Here is a 25,914-nt window from a genome sequence, read left to right as displayed (position 1 = left end):
TAGGGCACATGAAAGTGAAAGAGAGGTGGAAACTACTCCATGATAGAGATGGATGATCTGATCTTCTTTGAAAAAGAGAAAGTGACAAAATAAGAATAAGAAACAGCCACATTTACATTAACCTTTAAAATGTCATCTTTACCAACAGGAAGGAGAATAAAAGAAAAACAAATGTGATCTTGTGGCAGGAAGATGCTGCAAAACACAACTAAAGACATCCATCTGAATGTGTATGGCTGTCAAGAAGAACATTTAAAAAACCTATATAAATTAGTCTCACTCACTAATCGAATTTCTGAATGACTAGTCAACCAGTGTAAATATACATTAACTGTATAGTTCTAAACTCTTATTGTATATAATTTTACAATGTATTTTCCTTCCTACTGTAGCAACAAATGACATTTAATAGATTCCTAACTTACATGCAAGTATCCAGTTTGTCTCAGCTGTTTCTTTCATCTTATGCCAGTTTGAAAACTCATTTCACACAAAAGAATTTTGAATAGGTCCAGATATTTAGCATGCCAAATATTTCTCGGGTGTCTGTAATGTGTCGGCAATTCTCTCAGATCAAGTCTTTGATAATTCACAATGCATTGTCACTCGCGTAAATGAGCACAGATTCGCCTCCGATTTCAGGTATTTGTCTGTGATTGCGCAAAACCTGCCGGTGAGTGAAAATCAGATCTAAAATCATGCAGGGAACTTCTAGTCTCCTATACAATAAAAACATTTATAAATTTGCAGTTCTCACAAATCTGGATTTTGGTTCGTCATTATAGGGTATAGAGTGCAGGAATTTTTTTAAAGCATTAAGTTTCTGTAACATAAAATTCTAAAACTAAGGGGTCACACTATACTGCTGGAAGGAACATGGAGCAGAGAATAATCTAATAATCTAAGAGTCCTTATTAATCCATCCCAGGGGTAAATCCAACATGGAGAACAGAAGGAAGACACATGTATGTAACTTGTAGACTTGTAAACTGAACAGAAAGGATGTGGGCTTATAAGGTAGGGTAAAGAGGAACAGACAGATGCAGGGAATCAATTATAATCAAACTAAACAAGTACAGGAAACAGACCAAATAAGGAATAACAAGAACAGGAAAACATGACAACAGGTCCAATCGTGACATTTCACCCAGGCCACAGCTATAATGACGGCCCAAGGTAGACTCCAGGAGGCCGACCAAGGGCAGCGGAGCAGGTGACAGAGATGGTGAGTCAACAAGCTAGGGGGATGCAGAGGATCCAGGGGGCCAGGGTGGGGCTGAGGGCTCTGGCAACCGAGGCGGAGATCCACAGAGTGACTGAGGACCAAGGTGGAGCTGGCAGGAGGAAGGAGCTTAACGGAGCTGGTGGGACAGAACAAATAGGAGCATCCAGTGGAGAAGAGTCCAGAGGCGGTGATGGTTCAATGCCTGACCAAGGCAGAGCAGGAGGAACAAGGGACCCTGGTGGAGCTGATGGATCGATGGTTGACGGTGGAGGCAAAAGGAGCTATGAGCCGAGGTGGAGTCCGGGCCTCAGAGGCTGGAGGCAGAGGTGAGAGAGACTCCAACCAAGGCAATTCTGGAGGATGGCAGTGCAAGGCAAAGCTGGAGCAGATGGCTTGCACCACACAGATGATGGACAGAGTGCGAGCAGAGGGGCTGCTAGATGACAGTGGAGGAGGAGTCAGGAGCAGCCACTGGAGGGCACATTCTAGTAGCTGGTACTGGAGGACACATTCTAGGAGCTGGCACCGGAGGACACATTCTAGGAGCTGGCACTGGAGAATCGGAAGTCAGGGCTGGATGAGGAAACCAAGGATGAAGGAGGGCTGGACAGGACAAGCGGAAACGATGGAGAGAGGAGAGGGGGCAATACAACTTCCAGTTCCGATTCCCAATCGATAAGATCCTCCTCCTCCTCATTTTGGCCCTTTTGGTGTACCAAAGTATGCTCACCCTCAGCCGTGATGCAGGGGGCGGAGCTCCACTCCTCACTCACACCGTCCGCGGCTCTCCCTTTCAGTGAGCACTGTAGCAGGCTCTCACACCTGGTCTGACGGGTTGGGCTCAGGCTCTCCATCATCAGCAGGCTTGGGCTTATGCTACGTACCATGGGGACATGGTGGGCTGGCCTCTGGGAACAGGTGGGGAACGCCAGTGTCCACTCCACAAAGGCCAAGAAATTCACTCGGGGACCGTCCTCAGACGATGGTGCTCTGTACATGTTGTCCGTGTAGTTGGTGATACATGCTATGGTGCAGTACTTCTGGTGTGTGCCCTGAGCAAATTCTCCCCCTGCTCCAGCATGAGGAGGAGGTATTCTGGGAGAAGGAGGGGAACCATACAACACAGCAGAAAGAAAAAGGACTGAGGAAAAAAACATGGAAAACAAACATGCAATTTACACTGTTTCAGTCCAGTCTTTTGCCACACTACGCTGCCAGAAGGAACAGAGAGCCGAGAATAATCAAAAGAGTCTTTATTAATCCAACACAGGGGTAAAGCCAACAGGGAGAACAGAAGGAAGACACACGTACGTAACTTGTAGACCCATCAAAACTGAACAGAAAGGACATGGGCTTAAAAAGGCAGGATAACAAGGAACAGACAGGTGCAGGGAATCAATTATAATCAAACTAATCAAGGACAGGAAACAGACCAAATAAGGAAAAACAGGAACTGACACACATGACAACAGGTCCAATCCTGACAGTATACAGACAATAAGCAAAGAAGCAACTGTAAAATTCCAAAGGGATTTTAAAAGGAACACAAAGGACAAATGTTGATAAATGTATTTTCAGTGTATGAATGAGAAACCTTAAAGCAATAATGTCTTCCTCGGGGCATGCAAGAACTCACACAGGTTTGACTCAGCTATTTCATTTTCGTGGCATACCAGCTGCTCAATACAACACCCCTCGGCATCTCCAACATGTGGTTTTAATCCACACATTTCACTCAAATTGCCGTCCCTGTCAGTCTCAGACCTAAACAAGTTACAAGCCACTTTAGAGTAGTTAGATAATTGCCACTTATTTGTGTGTCAAGTTTCACATAACCGTGAAAAGACTAGTGAAAAATCACACTGTGTTAAAAACACACTATAACTCATGGTATTGTTTCTGCTTTATACCAAAGATGTGGTCTACCATCCATCACAATGAAACACCTAATCTAAAAAAAAAAAAAAAAAAAAGATAATTCAGAGCAATTTATACCAGCAACCTTATATTTCACACAACACAATAACAAAAGCCTCTCCAATCTAATTCAGATCATTCAGCAACATACCAAATAAATTACTATTTTCACATAAATCTTTCAAAATAATCCTCCCCGGCTACCATTACAACAACATATAGTCCCAACCCAAACTGGCTGATGCTGTTGCTATGCTAGGCCAATCAGGAATCAGCAAAGTCACAGAAATGTCAAACTTCTAGGAAATTAACCTAGAAATTGCTTATTCATCTGCATATATCTGCATAAACCTGCAAAAGAGGAATTATTTTTATCTTAGAATGCCAACCAATATGCTGTGTCTTGAGTCTCAGCATGATTGCACATATAATATTGCTTTTACGCAGTAAACAAAAAGAGAATACTTAGAAACTTTCATTTTAGGTACATTCCTGCCTGCCCTGTTACTTATTTTCTGCCAACAAATAAGTTTCAAATAAAGTCACGGCAAAATAATGTTGTGCTTCTCTGAACAAACACACAGTGGTTGAGTTTGATTTCTGAATAAATCAGCATTTCTGAATTAATTTGCTTGAATTATTCAATGACTCATTTGAATGAACAATTCAAAGACTCACTTAAAAAGACCTACCAGCGTCAAATGCGTCCTCTACCGTGTTCTCATGGGATAGTGAAGTGTCTATTGTATGCACACTTCGAAATTTAAATCTAATAATAATCTAAAATAAAATATAATCTAAATCTAATCTAAAAATAATGGTGTAAGCGGTGCTTCTTATACTCCGATAATGCACAATATTATTTTTAAATTATAAAAAAAAAATTATATATATATATATATATATATATATATATATATATATATATATATATATATATATATATATACACACACACACACCCACACACACACATATATATTGGACCATCTCCTCATCTTATAAATCCTCTGGCCCTATAAGGTGAACAATATTTTGTGATTAAAAAGACAATTACTCATGTTTTGAAAAGAACCACAGGAGAATGTTTATTAGTGGTGCCAGTGGTTTTTCAAAACCCCTAACGCTTAAATATTAAATATCAGTGCGTAAACATTAGCCACACCTTAGCAACCACACAGCAATGCTATTGCATTCAACCACAAAAACTACCAATGTCACGGCAAGTTTTGCACAAGCAAGTGCCAGTCACACTAATAATGAAATTATAAGTCTTCTGCTCACAGTAAATACTCTTTATAATATGTTATACTCTCTATAATGTGCTGCTTTGCTGCACATTGTTATACAATTCCTTACTGTGCTGTTTGTATGTGTTTCAGCTGCTATTGCACTCCCCAGCATTGAACACATGTGCCACCACCATGATTGTGCAGCAATAAAGAAGAGTGAATCCTGAAGCTGGACCTCATCCTGAAGACAATGACCTACCCAAGAAGGGACAATTTAAGGGAGTGGTCTGCTTGCGGCATTCTCCCATTTGACCTGGCAGCACGAGAAGAGCTGGAGGAGATCGAGATGATTTAGAGCTCTTCTCTTAGACGTGCTGACAAGGTTAGAGGGTCAACACAGACATTAACAGGTCAGTGTGTGGCCCACTTGGGGACAATTACTCCTGGCCGCAGCTAAGTGGACACTTGATTGAACACGACAGTGCTGGGAATGCACCATCCCTATAGATAACAATTCTAAGGACCATTTAGGATAAAAAGCCCTTGTGATACGCGCCTTTATGGCCCAAATTCATCTTTCTTTGCGCTTTTAAAAAAAGAATGTTGGCAGTGTGATCGAGGGGTTATTCTCTGGGCATGAGGAAGAGAAACATTAGAGAGTGCTTGCATCTTTTGATGCTTTCAAAGAGATCACACAAGAGCAAATACAAGGTGAGGGGGTTGCTGGAGGAATCTGTGAGATGGTTTATCTCAGTTTAGAAGATTGTTTCCTCATCACGCTGAGCCTGTTAATATGTATTTTGATTGTTTTGTTTGGGTTTATAGTCGATTACAAGCTGCGATATAATTAAATTCCAAAGGAGAATCCGTAGCATTTACATTTTGATGATTGAGGTTATATGCACATCCAATTATACCTGTTATTTGTAAGGTGCTAAACAATCATTTTTACTGCCTGTTTAAAAAAATATATATATAAATAAAAAAAACATATCTGGCTTGATTTTACACACTGGCATCTTCCAGTACAGAGGACTCCGATTCAAACCTCCCTCGACTTTTACGCTTACCAAGTATTTTTAAAATATTCCTAAACTAGAGCAATTTCTAGACAAATTCAGAGTCAGCTTTATTATTCTTCTATTTCTAATCGATTTTTAATATAACACCAATGACAAGAAGACATCTTAACCAACAAAAATATCTCCACCCGCATACTCTCTTAGTTTTTTGAGAAAACACACTTTTGATAAAGTAGCCTATTAAAAACAAGATAGAAAATTAAGAATTGAAAAGTAGTCTCTCTTTCACTTCATGAGTTGGAATTTGAATGAAATTCAATTTACTTAAATGAAAAAGTAATTTACTTAAAATTTAAAGAATATCAACACATGCAATGCATTGTGCAAAATGAAGCATTACTCCATCATGGTTCAATTATTAAATATGTTGAAATATATAAACTAATCTATCTTTGTAAAAATTGTAATTCCAAATTCCTTTTAAGTTAATAAGCATTCAAATCAGATAGACGAAACAGACGAATTTCTCGATTCCATTCTGAATTGTACATAATTTTGGCAACCAAAAAAGCAACCAAAATGTTCTGTTTGTTATGCTATAACATTACAAAATGTAACAGATTGGCAAAAAAAAAAAAAAAAAAACTGTGACTTGCCGCTTCTTATGGGGTGAGCATATGTTTAGTAAAAAGCATGCAAAATTAAAACAAGGTCTTTGGATTGTTGTAAGCTGAGCTTGAATTGGGAAGGTTGGGAGGGCTATGGATTGTTGGATTGTTTACTTAAGTCTTGGCAGCAGAAAATCATCTCCACATTGTCCTGCTCCTGCTGTCAGCCCTGGGCAGCATCGATTGCAGCTGTAGCACGTTACGGAAATGCAGAGGACACAGTTCACTTAAGCCAGGGCGCACGCTTGTAAGAGTTTTGCCACAATTTTGCTGTTGAAACAAATTTCAAGAATCATAAGAGATCGCTTATGAAGTCACTGAGCAAAAGTTTTGATAATATACAACACTTTTCTGACATTGCCAATAATATTCCTGAACTGTTTCAACTTTGTCAACAAGGATGTCAAAACGTTATGTAGAATGGCAAGTGTGACCAATGTCTGCAAAGATATACATTGAAAAGCCAAGGCCATTATGAAAGATTTCACGAAGTTCATTTCATACCATCTCACAAGCTGCACAGCCATAGTGTGGACCACTTACATGCCATGAAGTGTGGCAGAAAATAAAAGAGGTTGGGTTGAAAGGTGAAAGTGAGAAAAGGATGGACACAAAGCAGAAAGAGAGGGAAAGAAAAAGAGAGAGGAATAAATATATACCAAAAGATGCAGAGATCTTGAGGGAGTGAAAAGACATAGAAAACATCACAGCTGTCTTCAACACTTCCTAAAAGACCATAGAGCGAGATAGAGGGGTGAAAAACCACTTATCCTAGTATCCGCTGGACTACCCCATTACCACGAAAGACCAACTACAGACATTTCCCTTTACCACGAGCAGAGGCACTTGGAAGTGGTGTACTCACAAAAGGAAGTGAGTGGAGGAAGAGAGCATCTCCTCTTTTTTACCTCTCTCCCCTCCGCCCTCATTAACTGGGCTCCTTTCCAATTCATTTAGGAAGCCCCGAGAGCCTCCCTTCCCCTGGAATTTACCGAAATGACACAACATTAGCAGATTTGCATATGCAAAACAGGTCAAGCAACAGGCACTCGCTGTTCATTTGACCTATTGCTTGTTGTGGCAAGCCGAGTTATTCCCACGGAACAATTCTGTAACCAAGTGGGCGTCATGTGAGTGCCATCTGGGTAACACTTATTTAAGGCTGGCAGAAGTCCCGTGGCAGCCCGCCTGGCGAGGAGGAGGAAAGGGGGAATAAATTGCATCATTTACTTGACATCCATTTGCCGTCGTGCCCATTTAAAACCCATGACTAAATAATTTGGTTATTCGACTGCCAGTTACCACTGTCATCCAAATTGTGCGATGCAGGCGACACACGGCAAGACTGTCAAACGCACTGATAAAGGACAAGCCTCTGATGTTTAAGCATGCGAAAACGCATCACTGTAAGCATATTTACAACCATCAGTCTATTTTAACTAAAGACTCCTTCCAGAATGGTCCCATTACAATTATGACAACTAACTCATGTTTATCCAAGAAAGCGGTTCAGAAATTGTGATTGGAGTACCAAACTTCACGCAGAATAAACTATGAACAGAATGGAACAGAAATTCTTAAGCTTTATAACTTGGATGTTGACTCTTTAGATGCTTCTGCATTCATTTGGTTGCATTTGTATTTGACTGTTGAAATTCTCCTCCATTTTTGCTGCTTCCTCCACATTTAACTTTTAAAAGTTATGCTGATTGAGTGTAAGAAAATGAGTTTTTAATGACTGATATGGGTAACTAAAGAGTGCCGTAACCGACTGCCCATATAATAACAACACAAGTATTTTATGTTATATAAAAATATCAAAGATTATCATCCAGTATGGGCTAATATATCAGTCGTTACCAAAAAAACAACAACAACCAAAAACAAACAAGTGAACAAAAAGGCCACGTAGGCATTAATTAGTATTACGAATTAGCATTGTGATCCCTTTTAAATGAAAAAGGAGGGTGCAAAAGGTAAATGTATGAAGTTCCTTACTGTATCAGGAGGTAAACCTGTACGCATGAATCACTCTAGTCTTGTTGAAGTGCCTGAAATCACAAATATACATATGTCAACAGTCAGTGTGGCAGGTGTTATGGAGACAAACATTTTGTTACTTTACTATAAATTAAGAACAAATAAATAGCTTTCATGACATTTTAATTTTAATGTGTATCTATTTGTCATAAATCAAAGTTTAATTTGCGGTACCCGTTGCAATACATCAAAGAAAACACAAAAGTGTATTATACCAATAAACTGCAAGCGATAAACCCTCCAGAAAGTATCCATTCAATCAATGTAAACAACTGCATATCAAGTACACAGAAATGCACTCAAAATTCCCATCTCACCGCTCTATAATATTAAATCAAAAGATTGATTCTCTCATTTTCAAACTTAGAAATTCACTCGGCAATGGCAAGTTGATCAATCCACACCTCAGAAGATCCTACTTTAAGTTTATTCATAACATCAAAATGCTTTTAGAGAAATATCCAGTAATCCCCAAGTACACTTCTCAGGCCTTTCTCAACACTCACAAAGCTTTTCTCTGCACTAGGAAAAACAAAGACCCAACAAATGGTGCTTTATTGTTACAGAGCTTGGATATCACCACCTGTTTGACTAAGTACAGAGCTTGGATTTTTGTCAGGAACTTTCTGGACCTAAAATAATGTTGTCATGGCATTTCAATAAACATTTCAATTTGCTTGTGTAAACTGGCGCACAAAGAGCAAAACCACCTGTATAGCAACCTACTGGATATAACAGCTCTTCAGAAGCACAAAACTCTACGTTTCCCAGCCTTGAGACTGCATCAAGCTCAGACTGGGCTGCGTCCAAGAGCTTGCGAGGAGCATCTTTTAAACAGCTTCTTGAAGTGAGGTGACAATGACTCAAACCGATTCACTTTCAGTTGCTTTATCAAACAGGCAAGCAAAAAAGGCTGTACGTGTGAGCTTTCATGTGAATGAGGCAGGTTTGCTACTGAGTTGAGCGTTTTAAGATAATTACCGTGCTTTCATAATGATCCATCCGATAAGACCTTACATATATCAAGTAAACAAGCAACAACACGTCAATTAAGACCACCCAAATTGCTTCGAAGTTCAAACTGGCAAATAGGCCACATTTTGGTATAAACACACATACAGATGTAAACAGAAGATCAAAGAAAAGTTCCATCGTTTTTTCGCCTTTGAATTCATTTGAACATTCAATTGGAAAAAAGAAACCTTCTCGCAAAACTAATTAACATGCATGCTAAGATAAGGTAATTAGTACTCGAGCTGGTTTCCTGATTAAACATACTCTAATTGAGAGCATGCTGCTATTGAGAGGGAGGAAAAACTCTATTCCCTCAGAGGGCACTTAAACGATGTCCCTTTCACAAACAAATAAGCAGAGACAAAACGACTCAAAGGCTGGGACAAAATGCACATTAATTACCAGTCAACAATATCGGCAACTACTCTATCCTTATTTGTACACGTTTCTCCACTATAAACAATCCTTCTTAATGAATATGTTCAACTCAGAACTTGTTCAAAACTTGTTACTCTAATGTTAAGTGTTGAAGAATAAATAAATAAAAAGTAAAAAAAAAAAAAAAAAAAAGTTTCTTATGCTCACCTATGTTGCATTTATTTGGTCAAATATACTATATGAACGGTAATATGTTAGAAATGAAAATGTCTAAGCTAAATTTTAAGCAGCCAGCAATAGTTTCAGCAACACTAACTAGCAACACTGCTTTAATTTCAGAAGGACAAGACTGAGTACCAAAGAGGTTACAATGACTAAATTCTGAACTGACTCTGAGAAAAACACTAGTGTGAAGGTCCCCATAGCCAGCTGAGTTCATAATTTAAATGCCAAGGTGATGTTATCAAACTGAAGTAGTTTTATCAAAATCTTCAGTGACAGTCTTAAAAATATCACATAAAATAGTACAAAATATTTTAAACATGGAAAATATGAATACATTTTATTTAATGGACTATTATAATATGCAATTTCCAGATATCAATATAAGTAAAAAAAAATAAAAGTAAAAAAATTAAAAATGTTATAAAAAATTTTTTTATTATTATTATTATTAATTGATTGATTTTGGTCAAAGTTTGAGTTACTGGATCAACTGGTCCAGCAGAAAATAAATGTTATGATTGAGCCCTACCTTTTGCATACTGCAGCACACGAGAAATCACAAAAGAAAAGAAAACTACTGCATGGAGTTCTTGCATGTTTTTCTGTTCATTTCTTTTTAACTGAATGAACAATACCAATGCCATTTTTTACAAAGATAAAAAAAAAGGCTGGGAAGAATCTTTGCACATTATACATGACATAAAGGTCTACAAATGCAGCGATTCAAATTTCTGGAAAGTACTATTGCTTAAGGATTTGCTGTAGAATTCAGGAATCCAGGCATTGGCTGCTGCTCTTCAGCTCTTCGGGGCTAGATCAGTGAGAAACTGATCCAACGAGCTGATCCCAGCTCAGCTGTCAACTTCACAGCTGGCATAAAGGGACTTGTGAGAATCACACCATTTCAACATTTAATCCAGCATCTAATCCAATCCATTTGAATTTACAATCCAATAAAAAGATGACATCCAAGATGACTGGCTATAAATCAACAATTTCAATGGTAACAAATCCGTGAACTCTTACTGTACAGAAAGTCTTAACATTGATTCAAACTCTTTACATTTAATTTTAGTACACTGTTTTGAATAGACATACACCACCAGTCAAACGCACTTGAATTAATTTTAATTTCTCATGATCTTAAAAATATTTGATCTAAAGGCTCACAGTTAAATGACTGAAATTATGTTACACAAAAAAAGTATGTGCATTTTTTATAAATTAGCAGACAGTGGAGGAAAAACAAAGAGTAGTAACTTTGAAGATTCTTAAATATAAGTTAACATTTTTGGACACTGTACAATCCAATACTTCCATTAGTGTTTTTAATAGTTAAATAGTAAGATTTCACTTTTATTCTAAAATGTCATAGATAAATAGATAAATAAATAAATAAATAAATAAATAAATACGTCAAAACTTTTGATTGGAAGTGTAAAAATAAATAAATAATTCCTAAACAGGTGGCCAAAACTTTGACTAGTAGTGCATAAATAAATAATTAATTAAATAATTCATAAATAGATGTGCCTGAACTTTTGACTAGTAGTGTATAAATAAATCACAAATCGATGTGTCCAAACTTATAACTTGTACTGTATAATTCTAAAATGGCATGTTCCTTATCAATTTCATTTCAGTTTACATCCATCTACACATTTGTAGCAAAAAATGAGAAAAAACAACATTCTGTTTAAATTAACTGTGTGAGAGATATTTAAAAAGAAAAAGTGTCAACTTCCAGTCAACTTGTATAATTTTCAACTGCCTTCAAGTACGCAAATGCTAAAGTACTTGGGTTGGTGTGACAAACAACAAGCTATAATTAACTCTAAGCAATGTACTGCCGCAAACTGACAGCGTCCAGTGTTGCCATAGAAACAAGAAGCTGGCTGCATCCTCAACCTGAGCCAACCAGCGTCTGGTCAGGGGCCTTCCTTTCAAGCCAGGAAACCCATCATGAAAGCCACTCAGTAAAGAGGGACAACAGCTGTCCGAACACACAGCAAGAAACGGGACGCAGCAACCTCTCTCCCACGTTATGTTCCAGACATCACAACTTCATGCATTATTCGGCAGGCTGTCTATAACCTCTACGATTCTCAGATTACGGTTCATTTAAGTGAACTTTACCTCAGCAAATTAACATGTTTATAACCTTTCTGTGCTATAACCACCGCACACATCTGAGTCATCAAGCTCTTTTGCACGATTGCGAGTAAATCTGAAAATACCACTTCTAGAATGCAAAATTTGCACGCTTTTCCTGTAATAGCCTGACGAAGTTATATTTTGCCCAAATCTATTTTTGGAAACTTTATTTGAAAAAATACAAAATGGAGGCGCAAGAGTTGATTTCTCACTACATACAGGTAGTTGGTGAGCACATTAGTGGAGTAACGTGAGAAATAACCCAGGCTCTCCTGCTACTGAACGCCAAGGCCAAAAAGTTGCAAAGAAAAGTTCAGCCAGTGCTTTTAATCCTGGGTCAGTCTGCATTTGCAGAGGTCCATTTCTGCATAAATGAGCACACAAACTCCAGTGCCTGTTCAAACAGTCTCTTTCTCTCTCCCTCCCTCCTTCTCTTTGTCTCTCCCTCTCAGGCAGCTCATGACAACGGCCCAGCAGCAGCACTGTTTGATCTCCAATGTTTTCCTTAATCTGGGTTGTCAAGGTTCACTTGTTGGAGGCTGTTTACTTTACCTCTCCTACCCCCCAAAAAAAAGCATTCTTTTTTTTTTTTTTGTCTTCTCCTTCCCTCAGACAATGACTAATCCAAAGAACTGAGCCGTACCAACACTGGGTGTTAAAACTGCTGCTGCTCTCATTTTAAAGTGTGATTTTAAAAAAAAAGTTACACTTATGTGAATCAATAAGAAAAAAATAATAATGGTAATGGTAAATATTACAATTATTGATTAGTAATTTCAGCTTGTACTCTTTTTATTACACCCATAATACTAATAAACACTCACACACACACACACACACACGGAAAAAGCAACATTTCTTGTACCTAGCCATTTTCCAAAAAAAAAAAAAAAAAAAACACGGATCCATTTTGTGTGTGTATACAAATTTAGATTAAATATAAAGGACATGAAGTACAACATTGTAATGTATCTAAAAAAAATGTATGTATATTCTATATATGGTATATTGTTTCTGTTTAATTTGTAAATGTTAAAAAACAACCAAATATATATTTCAAAAGAGAGATGAACAATAGTGGGACCAAACATGGCATTGTTAAGAGGACTATAATCTATTATTTTATAAATAAACTATTATAAATAAATGTATACTGTAAAACTTCAACTGACATTTTAAGAGAAAAAGAACAGTGCTACTTTTATTCTGATTAAGTGCACAAGAACTGCATGCAGTTTAAGAGTTCCTTTTTTTCCACTTTTTGTAAGCTAACTTTTCTCGACTTTTATTATTGTATTTGTAGTAAATCTATGTGTCCACTTGTTACGTGTACCAAACTCCGAAAGTACAAGCAGTTAAGGCAAATTTAACTCTTGACACTTGTTACAACATAATCATGTTGAAAAAGCAATTTCACTCGAACTACACTTGGGCTGTGTCTCAAACCCTCAGATGTGACAGCATTTATAGAGTTGACAGGCGCGTTCGAACGTTCGATATCCACATGATGCTCAAAAATGCTGTCTAGTTAGGCAGCTCACTAGGTTTTGAAACACAGCCTGTTCTTGCTGAAGTAAAGCTTAATTCTGAAAGCTTCTGTTCTCAACTCCATAGCCCAACCGGATGATAGACTGCACTGAACTTTTTTTTTAAATGCACTGAACAATTGTTGCGATATTCGGAACGGGTTTTCGTACACGTTAATTGTCAAGAGATGCACCAGTAGAAGTTTTTTGTGGTTGAGGGAACACGTGGGGAAAAGTCCCCTATACAATACTGTATCACCGAAAGAAATCTCGGCTCGCAAACTTTTACGCCATCGATATCGAACGCACAGAGATTTCAATACATCGTTTTTACGCATCACGTCACACTAGAACTGTCACACACATGTAGCGATACAATGTTGTTTCCACAAACAAACATGCACAGTGTAACAACTTGCTAGCCACAGAGCTAACTTATGAAAAAGTACTTGAAGACTGAAAATAGAATTAATCCCCCAGACAGCAGTTATTAGACGCGCGAGCAATAATACTGTTTGTTAATTTGCTTATTACGCCGTTAAAATCAACAAGGCAACAATTAACCTTAGATAACAAAGAAAAACTGTCCATATCCCTAAAATGTTACAGAATGCTGGAAGAGAATGAACTTACCGGGGTTTGACAGAGACGAGATAAACGCGGAAATTTGTGAGCGATAACAAATTCAACTCTTCACGCGATCTTGTATACCACGAACGCGTGCTATAAAACGTACTGTAAATAACCAACAAATATATCACTCCGCCAGCGGTACTAACTTCAGCTGCAAACACTGTACTGGGAGCAGCAACGCCGCCGTTTCGAGCCCGGTTTACGCCGCCTTTCTCCACGGAGCTGCTTCGGATGAAATTTCACTTTATTGCCCCTTGCACACAAAAAAAGAGAGAGAATCGCGGATTTGGATGTTGTTATTTTTTAGTGTTCTACGCCCGTGACGTCACATCCACCTGCTGGGTAAACAACATTCATGCAGATCTTTGCGCTGCAAAACAAAAGTGTCAAAAAGTCACAGATACATAAGTTGGCTTAGAGCTAGGAGATTCTCTTTTTGCCAGACGACGTAATTATGAATAATTTCTTTGCTAGTATGGTAATTGCAACTAATGAAGGCTTACTACAGAATTTATTTATTTATTTTTCTCCAAAAAAATGTCCAATGTAGCAAGACAAGGTGGCCGTGACAGTTCAGGAGAAGAACAACCCATAAGAAAGGAAGTGCAGTTAGAGTGAAAATTCTAATAGAAGTCGAGAGTCCAGTAACCACTCACTTGCTATAACTAGATTTAGTCTTAACTAAACTCACTTAATATTATAGTGTACTTCCATATTCACTTAACTTTCTCTGGCCAAATAAATAAGTGTAGTTGACATAAATAAATATAAAGATTTTACATTAAATGTAAAATCTTGTATTATGTACAGTATATGGTAATGTGTGCTTGTGTGTGTGTGTGTCAGTGTTGGGCTGTAATTAGTTACTAGTAACTTAGTTACTATAATAATATTATTTTTTACAGTAACTAGTTGTGTAACTAATTGCTAATGAGATTTCAGTAATTATATTAGCCCACAGTTAGTTACTTAGCTACTTTTGATGCCTCAAGACTGCTGATTTAAAATCCAACAATCAAATCATTTCTAGATTTATTTTCATAATTTTCACAACTCGCACATGCATGTGATGTCCCCAGTGCAGCAGGCAAGCTTGGAATATGGAAAAGCTTACATTCAGCAGATAGAAATATTGCATTATATTGATTTTGTCAGGAAAAAAAGATGATCTGATTATTGTGTAAATGCGGCTTTACTTTACTCTAGCATTACATCCCACCCACATCCCTCTCATCATCATCTAGTACATTATATTACTATAATTAAAAATCTTTTTGGAAAATTAAACAGTTTCTGACAAACTTATGTGATTTGATAAAATACATAATGAAAAATAATCATATATGGGTAACGGAGAAATTACAATTAGCTTCAAGCTACAAGCATGACAATTGATGACTTGAATGTCACTATTGATCACTATTGAGTGTTTGTAATAACTACTCACTGGGAACCAATGTGGATTTTGCTCAAATGATGAGGCATAAATATGTTGTTAGCAACAGTCTAGAAGAATTTTATGTGGAAGATACACAGTTACAACTTCTGTGGGGCGTAAAGAAAAAGTAATTGAACTAGTAGTGTACTTAATTACTGTTGCTAGAAACTAGTGCTGTCAAACGATTAATCGTGATTATTCACAATTAATTGCATCCAAAATAAACGTTTTTGTTTACAGAATATATGAGTGTATTTATTATGTATATATAAATACACACACATGCATGTAAATATTTAAGAAAAATATTTTGTTCATATATATATATATATATATATATATATATATATATATATATATATATATATATATATATATATATATATATATATATATATATATATATATATATATATTAGTGTCCCCGTAATTCAAAACGCTTATAAATCATACAGAATTAGTTATTTTGAAAATCAAAAAATGCACAAAGTTTCCTGTGAGGGTTAGGTTTAGGTGTAGGGTTGGGGTAGGGCAATAGAAAATACAGTTTGTACAGAATAAAACCCATTACGCCTATGGAGAGTCCCTATAAACCACACATACCTGGGTGTGTGTGTGTGTGTGTTTGTTTGTTTGTGTGTATGTTTATAAATATAAATATATATATTTAAAAACATTTCTCATAGACAGAGAGACAAACAGATAGATAGATAGATAGATAGATAGATAGATAGATAGATAGATAGATAGATAGATAGATAGATAGATAGATAGATAGATAGATAGATAGATAGATAGATAGATAGATAGATAGATGGATGGATAGATCTAAATGAGCTGTTTCTCATTAAATTAACTGATGTGATAAATGTCTCAGTTAAAAAATAGGTCATAAAAGCAGCAATTATATTTTTAAGAATGCTGTTTAAAACAGCATGTTCCAACCAGCTTCCCAAAAATATGTCATATCAGCTAGTCACAATATATTTCAAGAAGAATCCCAAAAGCCAAAAGGTAATTTTCAGTTAAATCTGTATGTAGTGAACTGTACTGTACTCTAACTCTAACTGCAAATATAATTAGATTATAAAAAAGACTAAACAATAATAAGAAAAGAAAAGAAAAAAAGAGCATAATTTTTGTTCGGGTCAATAAGATGATTACTGCTGGGTGTGAAAAGTATTAATCTCAGATTTTGGAGGAAGGGACAGTAAGGGAAAATACACCGAAGTAACAGTAAAAGACGGTGCATCTTTATGGGCCCAAATAGATGTGTTTCACGGATATAGAGCGCCACCCTCTGGACTATTGTGTCTCCTGCAGACATGTGGAGCTGATTAAAAAAAAAGTCATGAAATAAATTCTACGCATTAAAAAAAGTCGACTAAAAATTGTTGCTAAAGATAAACAAATAAAATTCAAGTTCATTTGCATAGCGCTTTTTACGATACAAATCATTACAAAACAACTTTACAGAAAATTACGTTTCTACAATGTTTAGTAGATGCTTCTAAGTGGTGACTGTCAGTTTGTGTACATATGACAGGATTTTTCAGAAAAATGCATACAAGACGTAGTCAACCAGACGATTAACATTATTAACAGCAATTATTAATAGTTATAGTGAAAGTAACAACAGTTTATTTAAGCTTATTACAAGTTAAAAAATATTTTAATTATCAAAATATTTGTATAAAAGAATAAAAAAGGTAAAAAAAAAATTAAATCATCCAGTGCATTATACACCAGACCAAATAAATGCATAAAACACTTCAACCACCTGACATGCCAACTAGAATACAGTAATGTTAACATAGACTTAAAATAACAAAATATGCACACATATGTGAGGCCAAGCTGGCCCTGCTGAATTTACACTAGTCATTCTCAGATATGTTATAGAATCTTTATTTGTTTAATTAATTGTTGCAATAACATTTTTGATCATCTTAGAGATCTTCAAAAAAAAAAAAAAAACATCCTTGTACCTCCATAAACACTGTTTTGACATTTGCAGGGCACAAGGAGGGGCATTGCAACGCTTTTGTCCCTGGATATATTGCTAACAGTATGAAATCTAATGTCAAGGGGCGTCACTGGCCTATATTCTTATCTGGAAAAACTACACGCCTGCAGGCATGAGACGGATACATCAATCACAGACACACCCTTCATGGAGATATACTCCAATTTTGACTTATTTTTCTACTTTGTGTCCACTGCCGTTAACCAAGAATACTTTTAACAAAGAGATTGACATCTACTGAACTACGTAAAAGCAACATTTAAAACCTTATCAAGATAATAAATATTTTAAAAGAGGTCAAACTGTGTGTACTGTATAACACACACATTTTTTATAATAATCCAAACAATTTTGGTAATTTTGGTCAATAACATCAGTATTTTGTTTATAAAAAAATTATGACCTGTATATAAGTACAGTCTGTCATTAATAATTTACATTAAATATTTATTGTGATACTATACTGTATAACATAATACAGATAACACTTTTATCATCTGTGTCATTTTAATGTCAGGTTTTAAACATTTTCACATTCAGACATTTTCTTTGTGAATTTGGTCTTTTTTTAGATGATAATATTAGATTATATAATATTTCCTTTGAGGTCAAAACCTCCCCAATGTAAAAAGAAGAAGAAAAAAAAAAAACCTTACATTCATCAGTAATTGGCTTAAGAACTTTAATACAAATTCCTTCTCCAGGAAAATCTGAGCCTGTTTGTTTCTCAAATAAAATGTGGATTGTGTTAACATCACGTAGATGTGGCTTGACTGATGCTCTATGGATTTGGTCTTGTTGTGATAAAGTGGCACTCAAAAAAATTAATTGAGGATTACTATTCATTATGTAACATCTTCTCAATATGCACTCATGCTCAAAAAGGGAGTAATTAGAGTTGTGTTAATTAGGTAATTAAGCAAATGAAACGAGACAACTCTGTTCTTTTTAAGGCTGGTAAGTGATATCCGTCCCTGCAGCTCAAATCACAATTGAGACACAAAGGAACAATAGCTGATATTTGCCTATTGTATAAAAAACAAAGAGCTCTTTATCTCATTCTGTTATGACACAGGTGGAACAATTTCAAATATTTTCACTACTGACCTTTAAAAAAATAAGATGACTTTTTAAATTATCTATACCTAATAAGAATGCAGTGTACAAAAGGGCATCCCTGTTAGCATACTAATTACAACGCAATATAACAACAAACAGAACCAACAATACACCTAATCTACTCTAAAAAAATTAATGGAAAGTATTAACTTATAAACATTTTGCCATTTAAAAGAATAGTTATTTAATACCATACCTCAATATGATAATTATCATGTAACACTGAAGAGAACACCAGAAACAACCAACATTTTAGTTTATGATGTATATGCATATGTAAGGGAAAGTGTGTAGTTATACTGTAGCCAGTCATCTACCTGTTTATTTATTTAATTTTGAGTGAGTGAGTGGGTGAGTAAATATACATATGATATTTATGTGAACTACCTTAAATAGCGGTTACGCTCTTTCGGACATTAACCACCAGGTGGAGCCAAATATCAATTGAAAAAAGCAAACCTGTGAAAGCAGCAGTGACTAACTATCTATCTATCTATCTATCTATCTATCTATCTATCTATCTATCTATCTATCTATCTATCTATCTATCTATCTATCTATCTATCTATCTATCTATCTATCTATCTATCTATCTATCTATCTATCTATCTATAATGTTGCTTTGAACTAACCTAAATAGGTAGATAGCATATAAGCTATTTCTGGTCAAAACTTTTCAGCATTTTTTCATGGTTTATGCAACTTTTATAATATGCAATCATTCAGTCATTTTATAAAGTTATTTATTTATTTATAATATGTTTTACAAAGACTAGGAAATTCCATAAAGAATCCACTGAAAATGTACCTTATGTATGTTTTTGAGCTATTACAATGTTCTTGGGAGTCTTTCAAATCTCAAACAAAATATAAGTGCTAATGCAAAGAGTTTACAGTGAACTAATTTGACCTAAATTAAAACACAGAAATTACAAAGTTTTAATTCAATGCAAAATGCATACATACATACTACATAAAAAGTCATGCTGTTATCGTTGCTGCAATATAAATTAATTCAATATTTGTAATTAATAAACACATTAATAAAAATAAAGAACATTATAAATCTGTTATCACAGTGGCCTAAAAGCACAATTTAGACACAATTATTGTATGAATTTCTTTTTATTGCATTAGATAACACTTTAAACCAAGAGGCATCTGCGAGCAAGATTTTCTCAGATCTAACTTCCCAACATTTGTTTATGTATTTGTTTTGTTAGATTTTTTTGAAGAATGTTGAATTTAAATGAATGCATAACATAAAAATGCACTGCACATTTCATTCATAATTAACATTCCACTGCATGGAACCACCAACTGTTTGATTTATTCTGCTAAATGTAGTGCTACACAATCAATATACTTTATAATGGTTTTAAACTGTTTCAAATAAGCACACAGACAAAACAAGTTTAACCATTGTTTATTAAGAATTTCTTGTGAGATAGCTGTTGAATTGCTTCATAAGAGTCCAAACCTGTGTTGAAGGACCAGCTATTCAAAGAAAAACTTGGCCTTTCACATTTATGTCACTCCATTTACCATTTTGGTCAGCAATAAGGGGCTCTCGTTCAACTGCTTGCATACAGAATTTAAATAGTTATGTTTCACTTTTGTATTGATCATATAATTATCTTTCATTGGTCATCTGGTCATTGGTGTTTTTTTATGTATTTATTTATTTATTTATGTTTTTTTTTTTTTTTGCCTTTACTCTTCCAAGGCCAGGATTTATGTTTTGTTTGAATCCAAGGTTATTTCCCCCTTTTTTCATGTCTGATTACCCCAGGATGTATCTTTCATTTAGCCTACTTTTACATGCATTACAGTATGAAGTGTCTAAATACAGAAAGTGTCTAAATATTTTCATTCTAATTAAATACATATCTTTATTGTCAATGATTTCATATTTTGTGTCAAATGGAATGATTTCATCGATTTCTAAGTGTGACTTAAGTGTCCAGATACTTTTTGGGGTAACTTTATAGTAACAGGATTGCTATGCATTAGATATAGTTAATCTAATATGCCTTTATGCCACTACAGTGTTTGTACACAATCAGCAAATACACAAGTTGTTGGGATTTTGCTTAATTACATGACCATAACTGAACACTAGAGGACGCTATTCATCACAAAATTCACTGGTGCTGCTTATCGACAGGAAATGAAAGTACCATTGATTCAGGCACGCGCACTGCAATTGATATGTGTTACAATACAAAGCCTCATATAACCGTGTTACTTTCTTTCAATGCTGTTTCTCAGGCTGGGTGATTTTATCAGATCAACATAGCTTGACATAAGTCATGCTATCAGTCATGATTAGTCACTTCAGCACCACGGACAGCGCTTCGCTTACCTTAAATGACACATCAGAGCTGAACTCATGGACGGCCACCACGGACTATGTAGTAAATGTCGATGTAAATACACTAATAGGTGTACATCCACTAAAATTTTATTTTGGAACCAGTTTGTTAAACGTAATTTTAAAAGTGAAGTTAGTTCTGAGAAAAGCTCTAAGCTACCACATGGTTTAACATTTTGGATCTAAAGCAACGGCATTCAGACTTTTAAAGTGTAATTTAAGTCTCCATATATATATATATATATATATATATATATATATATATATATATATATATATATATATATATATATATATATATATATATATATATATATATATATATATATATATATATATATATATATATATATGGCGGTCGAAATATTAAAACCACAAACCTTCTCAAATGGCTTTTTTTATGAGCTACATATAGCTTATTCATATACATATGCAGTTGTAGATATAGATATTCACCCATTAAGCGTTGCTAAAGTCATCGCGTTTACAGCTGATTGGTCTGCGTTAGCAAACGTTTTAAGATGACGGGCAGCTTCAGTGTAGACAGCCTCAAGCCGCGTCGCGAGGCGTCATCGTTCGTTTCCAGTGCAGACTCGGTGTCAGAATCGCACCGCTTTCCTTTAGACGGACCCACCGTTGCTGTCACCGGAGGTTCCCATTATACTCCCCCTTCACCCCCCCAAAACAAGAATGCACTAGACAAGACGGCTACGTGCTCCGACGCGTTCTCCTCAATAGACTGACTGGATGCGTTCCTATATAGGCTGGTATTTATAAAAAATATATATGTTTAGATTAAGCGTCTTGGGTTGTTTTCGGCCTATACGCGATCGGATCAATGGAGACATATACGTGTTTATTAGTGTGTAATACACGTCGTTCTTCTTCGACAAATAATGGATTACCCAGCATCTGGTTTGAAGCATGAAGAACCAACCGTACGAAGCCGTTATGGTCAAAACGACGCGCGATCACGATGTCTTGGATCTCAAAAAGGCTCGAGGTATGGTTATATAAAAGACTCAACTAATTATTAAAGGCTGATATTTTGTACATCAAACTGGGGGACCAGGACTGCTTAATGTCGGATTACAAAGCCCAGGCTGGGTTGCGCTTGCACAGATGGCGAACACAAGTGATCCAGGGGAAAGCAACCCCTCGCTCCAGAATTATGCCATCACTGCGTCTGCGGTCAAACTGGCGTCTTTGGGTCTCATCACCTGCATCAGCCTGCTCGGAAATACTGTGCTCTCGGTGCTGGTGCTGAAAGACAGCTCTCTCCACAAGGCTCCGTATTACTTTCTTCTCGACCTGTGCTTGGCAGACATCATCCGCTCGGCCGTGTGCTTCCCGTTCGTGATGATCTCCATCAACAGCGGCTCCGTATGGAGCTACGGCATCATCAGCTGCAAGATCATCGCGTTCATGGCCGTCTTGTTCTGCTTCCATATTGCCTTCCTCCTTTTCTGCGTCAGCGTAACGCGCTACATGGCCATCGCGCACCACCGGTTCTACTCCAAACGCATGACGCTTTGGACATGCGTCGCGGTCATATGTATGGTGTGGACGCTCTCGGTCGCCATGGCGTTTCCCCCGGTCTTCGACGTCGGGACCTACAAATTTATCCGCGAGGAAGAGCAATGCATATTCGAGCACAGATACGTGAAAGCCAACGACACGCTAGGCTTCATGCTCATGCTGGTCGTGATTGTGGCCACGACGCATGTCGTGTATGTCAAAATGCTGTGCTTTGTTTACGACCACCGCAAAATGAAGCCCGCGCAGCTGGTTCCGGCTATCAGCCAAAACTGGACCTTCCACGGACCGGGCGCGACGGGCCAGGCCGCTGCCAACTGGATCGCGGGGTTTGGACGCGGTCCGACGCCGCCGACGTTAGTGGGCATCAGACAGGCGTCACACAACGCCAGCCGGAGGCTGCTCGTGCTGGACGAGTTCAAGATGGAGAAACGGATAGGGAAGATGTATTACATGATCACGCTGGCGTTTCTGCTGTTCTGGGCGCCATACATCGTCTCGTGCTACATCCGGGTGTTTGTGAAGGGAAACACTCTTCCTCAGGTGTACCTGACCGCGGCCGTGTGGCTGACGTTCGCCCAGGCGGGGGCCAATCCCATCATATGTTTCATATTCAATAAGGAGCTGAGGATGAGGTTCAGAGCCTGTTTGCCGTGTTGCCTGACTACACAAACACCCATGGAGCCCTACTGCGTGATTTGAAGTGTTTTGCTCACTTGTTTTCACCTGCTCTGCCTGCTTGTCATAGCATACAGTGGCCCCAAAAAGTAAAGAAGAGACCTGGGAGTGTTCAAACGTATCTTATATTTGTCTGCTTCAAAATAAAGCCATTTATAATTCGGTTTACTAAACAACATATTTCACAAAAAGTGCTGCTGTAACAAGCAACCATATTCAGAAAATGCCAATTTAATTGAAATAAAAAAATAACACACACACACACACACACATTACATAAAACATTGACAACTGTTCTATCATTTAGCATCTATTAATTTGTTCAAAACTTTATCATGTCAAAATTGTTTTTCCCTAATAAATCTTTTATATTTGTGTATATATTAAAAGATTTGTAAGTCAATTTCATTTTAAACGAATGCCACTTCATATTTTGATATCTAATGCAATAGTGTTCATTTTTATTTCTGTATCCTGATTTTTTTATTTTTCTGTGTCCTGACTTTTTGGAGCCACTGTAGCATGTGATATTTTCCTTCATTCAGAGGTGAAATCTCAGACCTGTTCCAATGTTGCATATCAGAAGATCCATATCCACATTTATGCAATCCACATATCAATGTTAATAATGTAAAAAGATGATTTATTTATATTCTGGAGCCTCTTTGTAACTGATATGTAATATATTTGCTATGACTTTTTGTGTGAATTAAATGGCAAGTGGCTTTTTTTACTATCACATGGGCTAAATGTGAATAAACCAAGTCCCTCTCACAGTCCCTTTAAATTGTTAATGGAAATCAGTTTTCAATGGACACAAGCAAATTTGATGGGTCAGTGTTGAGAAGACTATGATTTGTATTTCAATTAAAATAAATGATTATGAATTCACTGTTGGTGTGCTACAGCAATACAAAAATCAAATGTGAGGACAAATGTTAGCAAAAGGCCAACAAGGCATTAAAATAGGGGATTTTGTTGTCATGTCAGACTAAACTGATGTAAAACATCAGGCTTTTGTGCATATTTTGTTAAGCCTCCATCTCATTACTTGCTGTTAGATGTTGTGGGGGGGCATGAGACATAATGTGATGTTTCAGACACACTCATCCAGGGAGGAATTTTTGGCTTTTGGCTGCTTTTCCATCCCCCCACCCTTCCTACAGACAGTTATATAACACAGAGCCCTTTTTTCAGCACAACTCCAGCACTACATTAATGTGATCTGGTGCGTTGCACTGACAGAATGAATGCAGGCCACTAGAGATGTGGAATAAAATTATTTGTCTTCAATAAATGTGGACAGGACATACTGTTTAGCTGCTTCTATGTAAAAGCAGGACAAACCTAAAGATAGAAAATATTTCTGGTTAACCCTGACAAGAGAAAAGACCGTAGCCACCATAGCTGAAGGTGACATGGTGACATAATATTTAAGGTGATGATACACGAGGCAACTTTTTGAGCAACAGGGGAGAAAAAAGGTGAAACAGGGCCCACGACTAATCTGAAGTATCCAGATAGAAATGTGCTGCCCATTCTCAATGGGAAAGTGCTCAAGCAACATTGCTCAAAAAATTTGCCCTGTGCATCATCACCTTTAGGCTAGCAATCAACCAAAACTTTTCTGTTTACAGTTCTGAAATTATCAAAAATTATCTAAATCCTCCAATCTTGGGTTTGTAGTTACTTAAATGCTATAGAATTGTAAGATATTTGAAATATATATATATTTAAAGGAAGAATTCACCGAAAAATAAAATATTTGCTGAAAATGTACTCACTCTCAGGCCATATAAAATGCAGATGAGTTTGTTTCTTCATTGGAACAGATTTGGAGAAATTAAGCATGAAAGTACATCGTTTGCTCACCATTGAATCCTCTAAAGTGAATGGGGCTAAATGAGGGTTCAAACAGCTGATAAAAACATAATACATAATCCATAAAATAGCTGTCCATCTATTAACATTAAGTTGTTTTAACTTTAAACTGTTGCTTTCAGCCAGAATCAAGTCCATAATCCATAATAACACTACCTCATATGAAATAATCAAATCCCCTGTTGTTAAACCGTGGATGATCTGTGCATATTTTCTTATGATTCAGAGATTACTTTTTTTTTTACTGCACAAAGCAATACTATAGATAGATTACTTGTATTTTCACAGACTCGGATGTTTTTTCAAAAGAGAAAGCCTATTTAAACCTTTTAGAAGAATTTGTATAATTGCTCTAGAAACACGTCTTTTATTTAACAGTGACAAAATAGCTCTCTGCACAGTGTTCCAGCTCCAGCATTCTCAATGTTCTTTGGTACTGCAATGGAGGTTAAATAAAGTGATAGTGGCCCTTTTCCCAGGACAGTTTCTTCACTGTGACATAGTGAAGTGTGAAAAGAATACTGTAGTAAGATTTTAAGAATAGTTCTGTCAGTGTACTTTGACCTGTCCTCTACATAGACCCACACAATAATCTATATGCCAGTGCCTTTTTGGATATTGGACCAGTTGAATACACATTTTTTTTATAAAAAAGCTTTTTTAGGCTTCTTTGTGATAGCAGGAAATAAATAATACAGTAGATATTTCTTTGTATTTAATACATTCAAGCGCACCAACAAAATAAAGTAGCCTTTTATATATCAGGCTATTTCATTTTTTTTTTTACATGCATATTTTGGCATATGTTTCATACCAATATACCACAGA

General features: G+C 36.4%; 2 protein-coding genes across 21 annotated transcripts in view; one reads left to right on the top strand and one right to left on the bottom strand.

Moving 5' to 3' along the window:
• LOC127960111 (forkhead box protein P1-B) overlaps positions 1-14,305 on the bottom strand; it is a 181,526-nt gene extending 167,221 nt beyond the window's left edge. For 7 of the 20 annotated variants that reach the window (XM_052559682.1, XM_052559686.1, XM_052559687.1 and 4 more), the window contains exons 1-2: positions 14,035-14,272; positions 8,063-8,115 (exon numbers count right to left, since the gene is read on the bottom strand). The gene's annotated coding sequence lies outside the window, so the exon portion shown is untranslated. Of the gene's footprint in view, positions 1-8,062; positions 8,116-14,034 lie in introns of all 20 variants that reach the window. The other 13 variants (XM_052559675.1, XM_052559671.1, XM_052559674.1 and 10 more) reach the window with 5 other exon arrangements.
• A 7,263-nt stretch (positions 14,306-21,568) lies between these two features.
• LOC127959313 (probable G-protein coupled receptor 173) lies at positions 21,569-24,096 on the top strand. Its single transcript, XM_052558393.1, has one exon. The coding sequence runs from the start codon at positions 22,114-22,116 to the stop codon at positions 23,227-23,229; it is 1,116 nt and encodes a 371-aa protein (XP_052414353.1). The 5' UTR covers positions 21,569-22,113; the 3' UTR covers positions 23,230-24,096.
• Positions 24,097-25,914: the final 1,818 nt, after the last annotated feature.

The sequence above is a fragment of the Carassius gibelio genome, chromosome B6 (genome assembly GCF_023724105.1).
Source record: "Carassius gibelio isolate Cgi1373 ecotype wild population from Czech Republic chromosome B6, carGib1.2-hapl.c, whole genome shotgun sequence".
NCBI classification, from domain to species: domain Eukaryota; kingdom Metazoa; phylum Chordata; class Actinopteri; order Cypriniformes; family Cyprinidae; genus Carassius; species Carassius gibelio.
Note: the sequence above shows the minus strand (reverse complement) of the source record. Positions and strands in the feature narration are given on the sequence as shown.

Bases quoted from the DNA above. Each gene is read 5' to 3' on its own strand.
- LOC127959313 (XM_052558393.1), top strand. From the start codon at position 22,114: ATGGCGAACACAAGTGATCCAGGGGAAAGCAACCCCTCGCTCCAGAAT.